The sequence below is a fragment of the Echinococcus granulosus genome (genome assembly GCF_000524195.1).
Source record: "Echinococcus granulosus chromosome Unknown EG_S00057, whole genome shotgun sequence".
In the NCBI taxonomy this organism is placed as follows: domain Eukaryota; kingdom Metazoa; phylum Platyhelminthes; class Cestoda; order Cyclophyllidea; family Taeniidae; genus Echinococcus; species Echinococcus granulosus.
Window position 1 is genome coordinate 465,183 of NW_020170437.1, and position 12,675 is coordinate 477,857.

The 12,675-nt window shown below is 41.8% G+C and overlaps 1 protein-coding gene across 1 annotated transcript; it reads left to right on the forward strand. All coding sequences in view use genetic code 11, as the record gives it.

The window, feature by feature from the left end:
* Positions 1–360: 360 nt before the first annotated feature.
* On the forward strand, positions 361–12,124 carry EGR_06486 (Thyroid adenoma-associated protein; the record flags this gene model as incomplete). Its single annotated transcript, XM_024495735.1, has 30 exons — positions 361–446; positions 484–584; positions 627–702; positions 733–1,003; positions 1,039–1,220; positions 1,370–1,435; positions 1,474–1,573; positions 1,618–1,965; positions 2,224–2,340; positions 2,406–2,475; positions 2,762–2,898; positions 2,978–3,133; positions 3,209–3,286; positions 3,361–3,493; positions 3,938–4,125; positions 4,547–4,908; positions 5,376–5,553; positions 6,046–6,291; positions 6,574–6,683; positions 6,748–6,931; positions 7,601–7,750; positions 7,864–7,992; positions 8,637–8,728; positions 8,807–8,893; positions 9,573–9,698; positions 9,817–9,997; positions 10,471–10,836; positions 10,875–11,415; positions 11,491–11,762; positions 11,834–12,124. 30 exons carry the CDS (start codon positions 361–363, stop codon positions 12,122–12,124), a joined length of 5,424 nt encoding a protein of 1,807 aa, XP_024349896.1.
* Between the last annotated feature and the right edge of the window lie 551 nt (positions 12,125–12,675).

Below are 12,675 nucleotides of genomic sequence, written 5' to 3' on the forward strand. Positions count from 1 at the left end.
CACTTACAACCCGCTTTTTGATATGGCCTTGATGCGTGCAAGGCATTGGCTGTAGTTCTCTACTCAACGGGGAACCGATTGCTGATGTGCACGTGCGAGGTTGTCATGCTATTGTAGATAAGTTGGCTTGGTGCATTGACCGCTTGCGTATCCCAAGATTTAACCGTGTATTTTTGTCCGAAGTCAAAATTAATCCCTTTTATGCAATCTTACAGCCGTTGGATAGTATTGTTGATTAAAAATTGTGCAAATTCCAGGCCTTAGCTTCAGATGATGATTCGTGAGGAATGCTAGTCTCCGTTCTAAAGTTAAATCTGGTCCTAACTGCCGTCAACCTAGCCTTTTTTTCTTTTAAGAACCATGGTTTTGACGGATGTGCCTCGCTTTCGAAATGAATTATCGAAATTCATTTTGCATGAATTGAATCATGTCTGTGGTAACGATTGGTAAGATCGTGCTTATAGTGTTTCTATCATAATTTAGCCCCTATACTGAAGAAATTGATATGCTTGTTGCGCATGGTCTCTCTCTCTGTGAAACGGATTTGAACCGGTTACAGTTTTTGTTGAAGGTTTACAAACCAGGTAAATATGCGTACATATTTTTGTTAGTATTATTGCATTAAGCTCATATATTGGTAAGTGGAGAGATGCTGAAGCGGGATTTTACTTTTCTTTTGGAGCTTCTCAGTGCCTCCTCGAGGTAAGGTTGTGTCATTTTTTACGCATTTAGCGAATCGAAATACAACGACACACAGGTCATTCTGTGTCTACGAATATTTGCTTTAATGATATCGGGTTCCGACAAGCTGAAATGTTCCTTTTCTTCCAGTAATTTGGACAAACTAACTCAAATTCAAAGTGACATTTTTGAACGTAACTACTCTTCGTTTCACGCATATTTATCTGAGTTAGGTGCCACCTCCTTCAACTGTCTCTTAACTAACAGCGTCCTTCTGGCACAAGGTCTATGCCATCTTGAGAGGGGACCTATTAGTGAGAAGGTGTGGGTGTTGTTAATAAACTTTATTTGAACCAGCTAGTTGGGGCTACTGCAGACAAATTGAAATCCTTCTCAAGACTTTACAGTAAAATTATGATGCATTCAGACTTCCCATCCAGACGTCTGGGTGTTATTTTTGGTGTAATGTCTGTTGTGCTTGAACCTGACTTCGTCGATATCGCCAGCCGTATGCTTAATCAAATCACACCACAGAACAGGTGATTTTAATGATTTGGTGATTTAGTGCAGTTTATATCGCACAGTTTATTTATGACAAGCACTATTTTTTTCAAAGGTCTACCTTACCCATTCCGCAGCATAGTTTTTTTTCCATTCAAATATCGTGATGCACTTCCCATATCTTTAGAAACGATGACCCTTTTGTTGGATTGCTTACGAGCTATTGTTTCCGTCAGTGGACTATTCGCGTTGTGTAAGTTGTTCCTGTTACCATCATTTTACACTTCATAGGAAATCTACCAATAAGTCCCTACTTAATCAGCTAACTTCGAATGATGAACTCGCGCCGATATTTGAGTTCATTTTTCATCATCAGAATGATCCAATTGACGTATGACAACTAGCCTTTCCCGGCCCATTTTTAATATGATTTAGGCCGTCAGAGAGGCCGTGATGGATAATTTTGAGCTGCTTGTCAGTCTCCTTATGAAGTGGCCTACTGTCATGGTTACACCTTCTCCGTTCTTGCAAAGTCTGCTGACCCGAGTCGTGGAGCAGCCACTGTGGATGCGCAATACTCTGGTTCTCGTCCATCGATTCTTTTCCGCTGTCTTTAAGGAAACCAATCTAACCAGCGAGCAGACCATCGAGTGGCTTATTTCCGCAGGTTTTCCTCTTATTGATGTGGCAAATCCATCCGACCTCTCTTCGTCCGCGATGCCCTTTTTTGCGCTGGGCTGCACTCTTATTCTTACCGCACATGATGTCGCTTTATCGCAATCGGTACGCCTCCTTTCCTTCTATGAGCTTCATTTTTGCGTTTTTAATACTTATCATTTGTTAGGGATCACCCTTTATGCCATGTCGGCCACCATAAGAGACCTCAAATTTTAAATGGTTTGTATTACAAGGTAGTGGACGAGGTCTTACTTTCCAGGTCTAGAAATAAGAAATGCCAAGACACTCATTTCCCCTTGACGTGAATCTTGTTGACGACTGGGCTTCTAGCATGCACTATTATAATCCCACCTTTTCTTCTAGGCGGGTGAGGTATTTGCACTCTTTGCTGTACACTTCTCTTCGGCGGAGAGTGAGGCCATGCGCGCATGGTTCCTCGCCCTTGTTTGGATGGCCAAACAGCTTCGCGGAGTTTCTCGTGTAAGATGGTCCTTTTTTAACACATTCTACCTCCTTTTCATTTTTTCATGACTGTTCCTCGCCAGGCCTTCTTGGATAAAATTTTCAACTTGGCTCCGTCGCTTCCATTGGCCCTGATTGAAAACTACGCCCAATGTGAGTGAAGATTCAAAGCTAAACATGATCTTTGGTAGAGGTGGACTGTAAATATAGCATTGTGTCATGCCTCATCCTAGTTATGTACATGCTTCAAGGATGCAGTCTCTTGGTTACAACTTTGAGTTTGAATATGCACCTGTAATTTATTAGTTTCTAACGGTAGCTCTGGGTGCATTTTTTTTTATTACTGAACCTCCCATCAAACATGGCAGTAGTTCAATACTCTGTGGGTGATAATATTTATGCTTACTTTCCAGAGAAGAGTTGTTCCGTTTCTTGGTAGGTTTCACGGAGGAAGGTCTATCGACTCTCCTGCACTCTTATCGTTATTGCTTGACTAAAAAGGGTCTCAAGCGTTCACTAATCACCCTACCTGATTTGGCTCTCATATCTCGTGCTCTTCGGAGCCAGGATTATCAGGTATGCTTACTCTCGAAATGTTACCCTAGCCATATAGACTTTCCTGATGATGCTACCTAATAAGCACTTTGTATTTCAGCTCAACCAGCAGACAGTTGGAGCGATAGAGTCTCTATTTTGTCAAGCCCATCTCAATGACGCAGATCTGATTAATTTATTTATTGAGGCGGTTGATATTGGAACTTGCTGTTTCGACCGAGCCGCACGCAGTCGAATGTGCATTACGATAACTCGAGTATGAAAACATACAGACGGGTAGCTCCCTCTCACTTTCTTTCCTTATCTTCAAACTTTATTTTACTCTTCTCAGGTGACAGAATATTTTCTTTCCCTTCCTGGTCGCGAGAAGAATGCTGTAAAACGGAGTGAGATCATTGAGAATGTCATAGTAAGTTTGTTGGGGTCTTTCTCCTTACGATATCATGTTTCAGATTTTCGGACTAATTAGTTGTGAGTCTTTAGGAGGCTTTCAGGAGGGTAGCTTCAGCCATCTTGCGTCACTTGCATACTGGCGGTGTAGCCCTACACACTACCAACGCCCTTGCTTTCCTCGTCTCCTTTATTGAAGTACTTCTGAGTAACAGGACCGAAACCGGTGCGCTTTTAATCTATCTTTCCTTTTATTCCCCTTTGAATCACTTCTTGCTTAGTGCGGCGAAAAGGGATTTACTCTATTAGACCACTCAGTCCGTGCTCACGAAGAAGCCACTACACCTTTAATTTCAGTTGGGATCATCAAGTTTATTAATACTCCCATTGTAACGATTAATTTGTCTCCAAAAATGTGACGTAGGCTTAATAATATGTTGGTGCACACATCACCTTGGATATTATTTAGTCCAACCAATAAGGTGCGGATAAACTGTGGCAGACAAATTTGATGCAAAACGACTCCAACATGGCAATTGCGCTCATTTGTAAAACCTTGACGATAAATTGCCCCTTTGGGAATTCTCATTAGTTCAATGGAAGGACTATTTGATGCTTATTTTAGTGGAGGGCATTGCACATAGTTATAGACACTCCGTTCTTACCCTAGGTCTGTCCCAGCCCCTCGCTCTCCTATGCAGTGCCATGAGTGAATTGACGGGTGGTATTTGTGAGGACTTCGATAGTTCGGTGGAGGTTCTCCTCTCTTCTTTTATGGTCGGTCTGTGGAGCACTTTCTCTGAAGATAGGGAGAATGCTCACAAACTCATCCTCTGGTTGCACTTGCTCAAATATATGGTGCGTTCGGTCACTCCTCATCCGGTCCCCTTATTGTCTGTTTTCAAGGTCGATTTACGAATAAGCTGGCAGTTTAAGAACTAGTGGGGACCTAGAGATAGCACGATCCCTGCGTGGTTACATGTATAGACAAATCTGCTTCGTAGAAATGTATGGAATTAGAGAAACGACCGGTGAATTACACAGGTTACCCATGAAACACTTATATTCAAAGGTTATTACCCTGAGCCACGTCACTTCCATCAGTGTAGTTTCTCCTATCTTCGGTCTACTAAGACAAGATAAAGTCGATGTTTTGGAACTTATGAATCTTGGCAGAGATTCATTTTCTCGAATCAACCCGCAGGTAGTTAGTAACCAACATCAGTGACAATGATGGTCTCATCTAACATAGTGTAGAGTGAAACCAATTGCACTACAGAAACCTGCCCCGCTTGTGCACCTGTGGCGGAGAACGCTGAAGGAGGTGGCGCGGAGTGTGCGGCCCGATGTAAACGTGGTGGGAGGCCACCTGGTGCGCACGCTGCTGGCGGCACCGCCATTGCCACAGATGGAGGTAGGGATGGGGGAAGAGATCGAGGTAGCTCTCTTGAGGATTCGCGTGACGGCTTGCAAGGCGGTGGCCACGGTGCATCATCTATTATCTGCCCTTGACGCTCAGATTCGCGTCGCTGAGGCGGGAAGGGGCGGCCTCCTCATGGTTTCCGCCACCGGGCCCTTCTATCCTCTCCTTAACATCCTCCGCACTCTCCTTCACGATCCCGAGCACTGTGTACCTTCGCGGTAAGTTAATGCCGGCTCTATTGCTTTCTGGTCGTATAATTTCTTTTCTATGATCATTTAATCTTTTGTAAACTGCTCTCTGAATTCATTTTTGACGCTAGTTTTTTTCAAATCGATTCATTTTGTGAAGTTCACAACTTAAACATTCAGCGTAACTAAAAAGTACCAGTCATTTTAATGCTAAATGTTATCGTTGCAAGTAAGCCGTTTAGACTTTACGATACCTTGATTCTTTTATGAAATCCAATATTTTTTCGCGAGCTACCTTCAAGTACTGTAATCTAAAGGTGGCTTTAGGATACATTTCGTACACCAAGAACTGATGCAAACTGCTCGCAATAGAATTTTCCTATCTTCTGTGTTTTTGAAGGATTCATGAATTACACTGCGATGATAATTTGGTCTTAAAAATCACTATTTGAGTCAGTTATTATTACTCACCGTCGTAATCTGTCGCTTCCTTCCAGGTGGTTTTTCGAAAATCCACCACTCGACTCTTTGCCAAGTTTTCCAGCAGGGGATTCGATTTGTAATCGTCTCTTGAACATTGCCATGCATGTTGCTCGTATCTGCTCCTTCGTAGTCTTCCACTCCTCGCCGGAAGGGATCCTCATTTTGGTCGATGAGGATAGACAGCACACTAAGGTATCTTCTTTAAACTTCACATTGTATCTACTTAGAAGACATAATCACTACTAAAAGACACTAAAATACGGGTCAAATTTTTTCCATTGGTAATCTTTTATTCGATTTTGAATGCTTTTTGCCTTTCCCAGTCGAAAGCGGCGGAGCCTGATTCAGTCTGAGGCAACGACTAAATGCTGTTTGTAAATTAGTGGCCTTTGATTGCATTAGTCTAAGGTTGCTTTGTTTTTACGGTGAAAGTTATGAGTTTCGCAAGAGGACCTCGCTGGAGCTGAATTGTCTCATCTAATTGCCGATATAAATTTGGTTGTAGCATGGGGTCTGGTGTTTCTAAAGAGTGATTAGAAAACTTGAGTCTTCACCAATCACAATAATGTCTCGTAGGTAATCCTTCATCCGTGTAGTAACATATTTTGCTTCTGATAGATGGTTGGATAATAACTGCACAAGAGGAAGATCATATTCACATTTTTCCGTTCTCTCTAAACTGAGGTCATACCAAGCGGGGCAGGCAAGGAGGGTCAGTGGGATAAGACGGAGGAGTTTGCCGCTTTGATGGACGACTCGGCCGCGGACGCGGAGTTGGTGAGTGCGCTGCGTCGGGTGGTGGAACGACCAGAGCATCTGGTGGTCAACTGCTGGCGCTCAGTGCGAGAAGTCGCCCTCCTCTTGGGAGGGCGTCTCACTCGCGATGCCCTCCTTTCCGATCCTTTATCACCCCAAATTGACTTTGTCCAGGTGAGCTCTTCCAATCAGTTCAATATAGTAGACCTTTTGGTCTTTAGTGTGCTTTCATCGTATTTCAGAGTTTTTGCTCTAGTCAACACGTTGGATTTTATCCTTTTTTCGCTCCAGTACATAACTTTCGATGATCAGCCTAAAGTAAAAATGAACAATATAGCAATTTATTTGGATGCGTAACTTAAAATAATCGTTTGCTTATTTAGTTTGCATATGCATTAGATGGTCAGATAAAGTTGGATATTTTGTATGCTTATGAAAGTCTTATTTTTTTCACAGCTCAATCTCATAGCAGACTTTTTCATCAGTCAATTAATACGCTCCAGACATCCCGGCGCCTTTGAGCTAACAGCTTCAGGATTCCAGTCCTTCTGTGAAATTCTCCTCAGGTAAGCACTTCATTTTTGTCTTGTCCTTCTTTTGTCTAATAGCCAGATTTTTTTTACTATCTAGTGCACAGGAGTACAGAGATGTCTGCCAATGGCCAGAGCAGTGGCTGAGCGTGGTGATAGCCGACCTGACTGACGTCGCCATCCTTCCTGTCACCTCACAGATAGGACGCCTTCCGCTGAAGTACCTCCAGGACGCTGCTTACTGCGCCACGCGTCGCTCTGCTGGTCTCCCCTTCTTTGTACAGGTGAGGCTAATGTGACTGCGATAGAAAGTACCATTAACAGCCGTGCTGTTTAAATGTGTAAACACGTTTTATGAAGCTTATTTTAATGTAACCTATGGTGTACAAATGCACATTTTCATCAAATTTCCTTCAATTCATTAAAAACTTTGGGATTCGTGGTCGCAATCAAATGCCATTCACTATCAGCGTTTGTAAATACTTCCATCATCTGAATTGTTTTCGAATTTACTCCCTGGTCCCATTACATGATTTGTCTGAATTTTCACCGTATCGAGATTCATTGCATTGCTTCTATCGAGTATAATCACGACTTATACCGTAATTGTCACTCTCATGAAAAACGTGTCCCCAATTATGTTAATCAAACTTCTCCAAATTACCTTTATGCCGTTTGAGTTGGCTAGGGGACCACTTCATGCCTCATTAATTTATTTTCATCTTACTCTTTGCTATATTCAGCTGTTGATCACTTTTGCATAGCACTAACGCAAGTCATGCATAATACTTTTGCTCAATCATGAGTGACCCATTTTTGATTTCATAACTGGGGTCACCTTAATGACATTGCTTTGAGACTGACCTAAGGGTTCCTGGTTTCTTGACAGAACTTTGTGTTGCCTTCTAAACGTAACTATTTACTATAATTTATCTTTTCGAACGTGATTGTAGACATTATTGGTGGTTCTTCACAAGACCGGTCGACTGGGCGACCTGCTGAATCGGACAGCCAGCGCTCTTCTTGCTGAGATAAATAGGGAAGCAGAGGCTACAACGGTTCCGTCAACCTGTAATGATCAGACTAGCCTCTCAGCCTCTGAGGTGAGGGTTTTGTATACATGGAGAGGTTCCACGACTTTATTCCATTGGTGTTTACTCACATGCTCTAGTTTTCAACACCATCCACATCGTTGAATGTCTTTCTTTGTCATTAGCGTCGTCTACACGCCATGAATGTGCTGCGAACATTGGTTCGAGATGCCACAATCGGACCTCTGATGGAGGTCCATCTCGAGATCATTCTAGCCTGCGCCCTCCAAGGTCTTGACTCCTTCTTCTGGATGGTGAGACTTTTAATTTCCTCCGAGTTGCCTTTGCTGATCTTTGCATAATATCCTAGCTGTGATATGAGTAGCACTTCTGCTTTACAACAATCCAGTTAAAGTTGATAGGTTGTTTTCGGTTTAGTTTTAGAAAGCTTTGCACCCTACTCATGAGAAGAGCAATAGGCGCGTCGAAATAGTCAACATGGTGTAGAATGCATCAATACTTCATGAATATAAAGGTGACACCGTATTTTAAAGGCCAAGCACTATTCATACGTAGCTTTGATGTCTTATTACTTTTCATTTATTTGGCATCTCCAGTTTCTCTATACCAGCGGTATCCAAGTTCGAATGTCAAACCTTGGGAAAATTTTTCCTTTATATTTTCTGCTATGAAGCGACAACTTCTTCTAATAAAACCTCACTTTTCTCAGAGATGAAATGGAACTTGCCTTTTTTCTTGTGGCATGATCTGGAATGTCCCGTGCTGGTTTCTGAAAACTAAGTTCTCCTTGGAGTTTTTTAATGTTCGATTTATGCAGCAGAGAATATGTGGGATGTCTCTTTTGTTAATATCTGACGTTTAGCGTTCTTCTAGCTCCCACTACCGCTAGCATTCCCTGCTCTCACTACGGTTGCTACTTTTCCTGTCCACCTTTTAGATACGCAACGCGGCACTCATGCTCTACAGTGCCTTGATGGAACGCATCTTTGGCGTCAATCGAACGCGGGACTGTGAGAGCAAGAAAAATCGGTCGGTTGAGTTAGTTCTCTCAAATTTTCGCACAATTTTTTTTCCTGATTTCTTAAAAGTAGTTTTCGTTCACATTAGAATGGTCTCCTCTGTGTTCTTTGCCAAATTTCCTGGAATGCGCAACTTTCTCCTAAAGACCATCGAAGAAGCGATTGGTGGACTCCAGTAATACATTTTTTGCCTATTTACAAAATGCTTGATTTTTCATTCACCTACCCAATTCAAGCGGATGTAGGCCAAAAGTAAATTCTATCCCTTACCTAAAATCACATTTTCTTGGTCGGAATTCATAAACAGCTCTAAGGTCTTCCAAGCTGTCTCAGAATGCTCAAAATTTAGGTTTTATACTGAAGTTTTTAAATTGGTTCCTCTGCTTAACCAGATCATGTAATTGGCAATGTCCAAATTTAGGTATGATTCTTCAAATTTCTCAGTAATGCAGAAATCCTTATTTCGACGTCGAGGATTTCGTTCTATTAAAAAATCGAAAATTTGCTAACTATTGCTTTCTTTCGATATTAGGGATGTACTTTGTGCTTTAGATTGCCTGGAACCTTGAATTCTTACAAAAATCGTTTTGTTTTGCTTGTAATCGCCACTGAAACCGACATCTTTCCCTACCTTTAAGTACTTGAATGATTTTTAAGGCACGCATAGTTCATTTAAGTGAAACTTAATTGATGAAAAATAGTTCAAATGTCGAATTTTATATCTCATCCGTTTCATTAGGGTCTCAGCCGCTCATTACTTTTATCAATCTTCCTAACAGGCATTAAGGCTGAAATGCCTAACAAACCAGTGTCACTTTATTTTCTTGAAACATCTTTTCCTAAAAACTTTTCAGTTCACCGACGATGGGCAGAGCGAAGTTGTTTGCTCTTCTCAACCTCCTGAGGCGGCTTCTGCCCCCGATACAGCAAGCCACCACGGACGGCACCATAGTGCAGGCGTTTGTGCCCCTCGTTTTTAGGTGCACTTTCATTTGAAAAATCGTCCACATCGGTTTGGGCAGTTCTCAGTGTGCTTTTTTTGAATATTGGCATTGGTGCATAAGTACTAACGTAGCTATTTGTCGCGCATGTTAACAGGTGCGCTGGAGCCGCGGACATCAGGATTCGCCTGATTGCCGCCAGGGCGTTTGTCGCTGTGCTGCAACCCGCGTGTCTGCCACGTGTGGCACGTCGGATTCTCCTCATCGTTTCGCCCTACTTTACCACCCGTCAACCTCCTCACCTTCAAACCAACTTTGTTCATGGAATGCTCCTTCACGTTAGTTTTTCCCACCTTCTCTTGCTACGATTTGCTATGCGTATTTCGATAATTGTTCATTCAAAGCATTAACACGGATTTGGTGTGTTACAGGCTTCTTAAGCTGTATAAATGGTCCCATACTTTTTTAAAATTTTATTTCAGGGCATTTCAAGGGGATGTCGTAGTTCTTTACGAGTATCTTATATTTTCAACTAACCGTATCATGAGTACGACAACTAGTAATATCTATTGCCTCGAATTGATCCGAAAACAAACCATCTCTCCTGTCTCATTCAGTAGCATCAGATCGAATTCGTTAGAATCTAAAATCTCCCTCAAACTTATATTTATAGGATCTTGTTAGCCCTATATATAACCGTACGCGACTTTTTGAAACCTCCTTCAAGCTCCCGCACATGCATTAGTTCATGCTCGATGCGATAAAAAATTTTCTTATTCCTATTGCAAGTTGAGGCGTGTTTCTTTTTCAGCTTTTGGAAATTCTCAAATGCGAATATTTTCCAGTGTGTGATATGGACGCGATGCAAAACAGTCCCCATTATGCATATTTAAGCGAAATATCTGCTTTACTTTCCAATATGGTCGCGGTGTGCATAGACTCGACGTCCAATCTCTGTCCTATCATAATTCAAACATGTTTGGCATGTGGTTTGACCTTTGGTCTGTCAAATATGTTCCCAGTCATCAAATTGAAACGATGCCACCCTTCTTCGTCACCATGCGCTCTTGATTCATCCACAATGGAGCTCTTGATTCAACTTTGTAATACATTTAAGAAAGAAGATCCGTCTCTTCAGAGTGTTATTAAAGATGTGATTGACGTTGCTAGTCCGGAGGTAAGACTTTTCAATTTCACCTATGGATCTGTTTTTAGTTGAAACGTGTGGCCTTAGGCCTGCTCGTAAGGCGCCTCAACAGCAATGATGTCGATTTTTCACGAGGTAGGCGTCTACTGTGGTACGAGGATGCCATCAACCTTCTTTCGGAAATTTCTTCTTCACCTTTTTACACCCACCCAAGTGGTGGGCATTTGGATTTATCGACTTGCAGTTCACAACTTGGTGATGAGCTTATTGCCTTTGTCAATCTTTCACACCAGCCCTACTCTCTGATCAGTTTCCATACATCGCAATTGCTTGCATACCTGGCAATTGCCTCAACTTCTGATCAGCTGAAAACCCACAGTAAACTATTGGCGCAATGCAATCAGCTTCTCACTTCGATTGGGGGGATCCCCGCTCATTTGGGACCGCTGTTAACTGTCTACGCGTTGGTCTCACAGAATAAAGACGAAGTACTAGACTTTCTCGCAAGGTACATAGATCCGAAACAGAACTGTCCTTACTGGAGCACTCGTGCTGAAGCTCTTCTAGCTGTCGATCGCTTTCTCTCTCAAAATACTGATAATAGAACCCGTAAGATTTTTTCATACGACACAACATTTCGTGTTATTATAGTCTTCAAATGATTCACTTTTCCATTATGTCCAGGCGTCCGTCGCCATCTTCATATCAATCTGGCTGTTTTGCGAAATCTTGTTTTGGAAACTGATGACGAAGTTCTAATGATAGCTTCCGCAACGGCCTTTAAAGTGCTACCAAAAACTGACAAGTTTCCTCAAAAACCTCTACCACCGGTTATTCTACCTGCTTTCTTATTCAATTTCATTTCCATATTTAAAAATTGTGCTGTAAGTACCCTTCTTGACTGGTTCCACGAAGACCTCCTCAAAGAAAAGACAGCACACTGTGGTAGTTTGGAGGTAATTTTATTGTCTTATTGCTTTCTCTCCGTGTGGGCGCGGTAATTATGGGTTCTTGTTTGGAAATCTAGGCTCCCGCGCGTGTGTTTGTAACAGAGGGATCTACTGTCTCAACGAGTATCATGGTGTTCACCACTCTTCTCTGCTCAGCTATCAAGAAGTGGGCTTTGACTTCTCCACAGGAGGACAAAATCACCTTTACGCTGGATCAGATACATCGGCGTGGTTTGGCACAGTTATCGTCTGTACTCCCCTCTGAAGAAGAGTTCTCTCATTTGAGTGGAAATAATAGTCTTCTACGAATGGTAACACATTTGTTTGCTCGTCTACTAAGGGATCTTGAGGAAGAATCGAGTTTATAAATTCCAATTACAAGTCAAAATTTTTCGTACCTTTTTTCGACTGCTTACCTGTTAATGGAAAACTATTCATTTGTAAATAAATACTTTTTTATTGAACTATTTTTGTTAAACTAAACGGGTATTTTTTTATTATGAAATTATTAGCACCATATCATCAGGTGCTCAAGCTTTAGATTACCAGAGTTTGCTGTGGTATTGCGTGGTATTTCATTCTGAGTGATTATGTAATTCAAGTATTCGAAATATTTCGGGAGACTGGAGGTCAGAATAACTTAGGTGTGAAAACTGTTATTCTCAGTTATGTGTAAATTGTGATGGATTTCCTAAGTGTGTTTGTGAAAAGCAGAAATGTTTGCCATTGTTTTGGATTTTTAATTCTGGCTCTTCTCCGGTTTATAACTTTGTAGTCAAAATTGTACTGATTTCCGCAGAGTCAAATACTCGGTTCTCAAATCGTCGTGCAATGCCTTGAAGTTTATTCAATTTCCTGCGATCGGAACTGCAGTGTTTAAACTGCACACTGTAATTTGGATGGTAGTGTTAAAAGTACG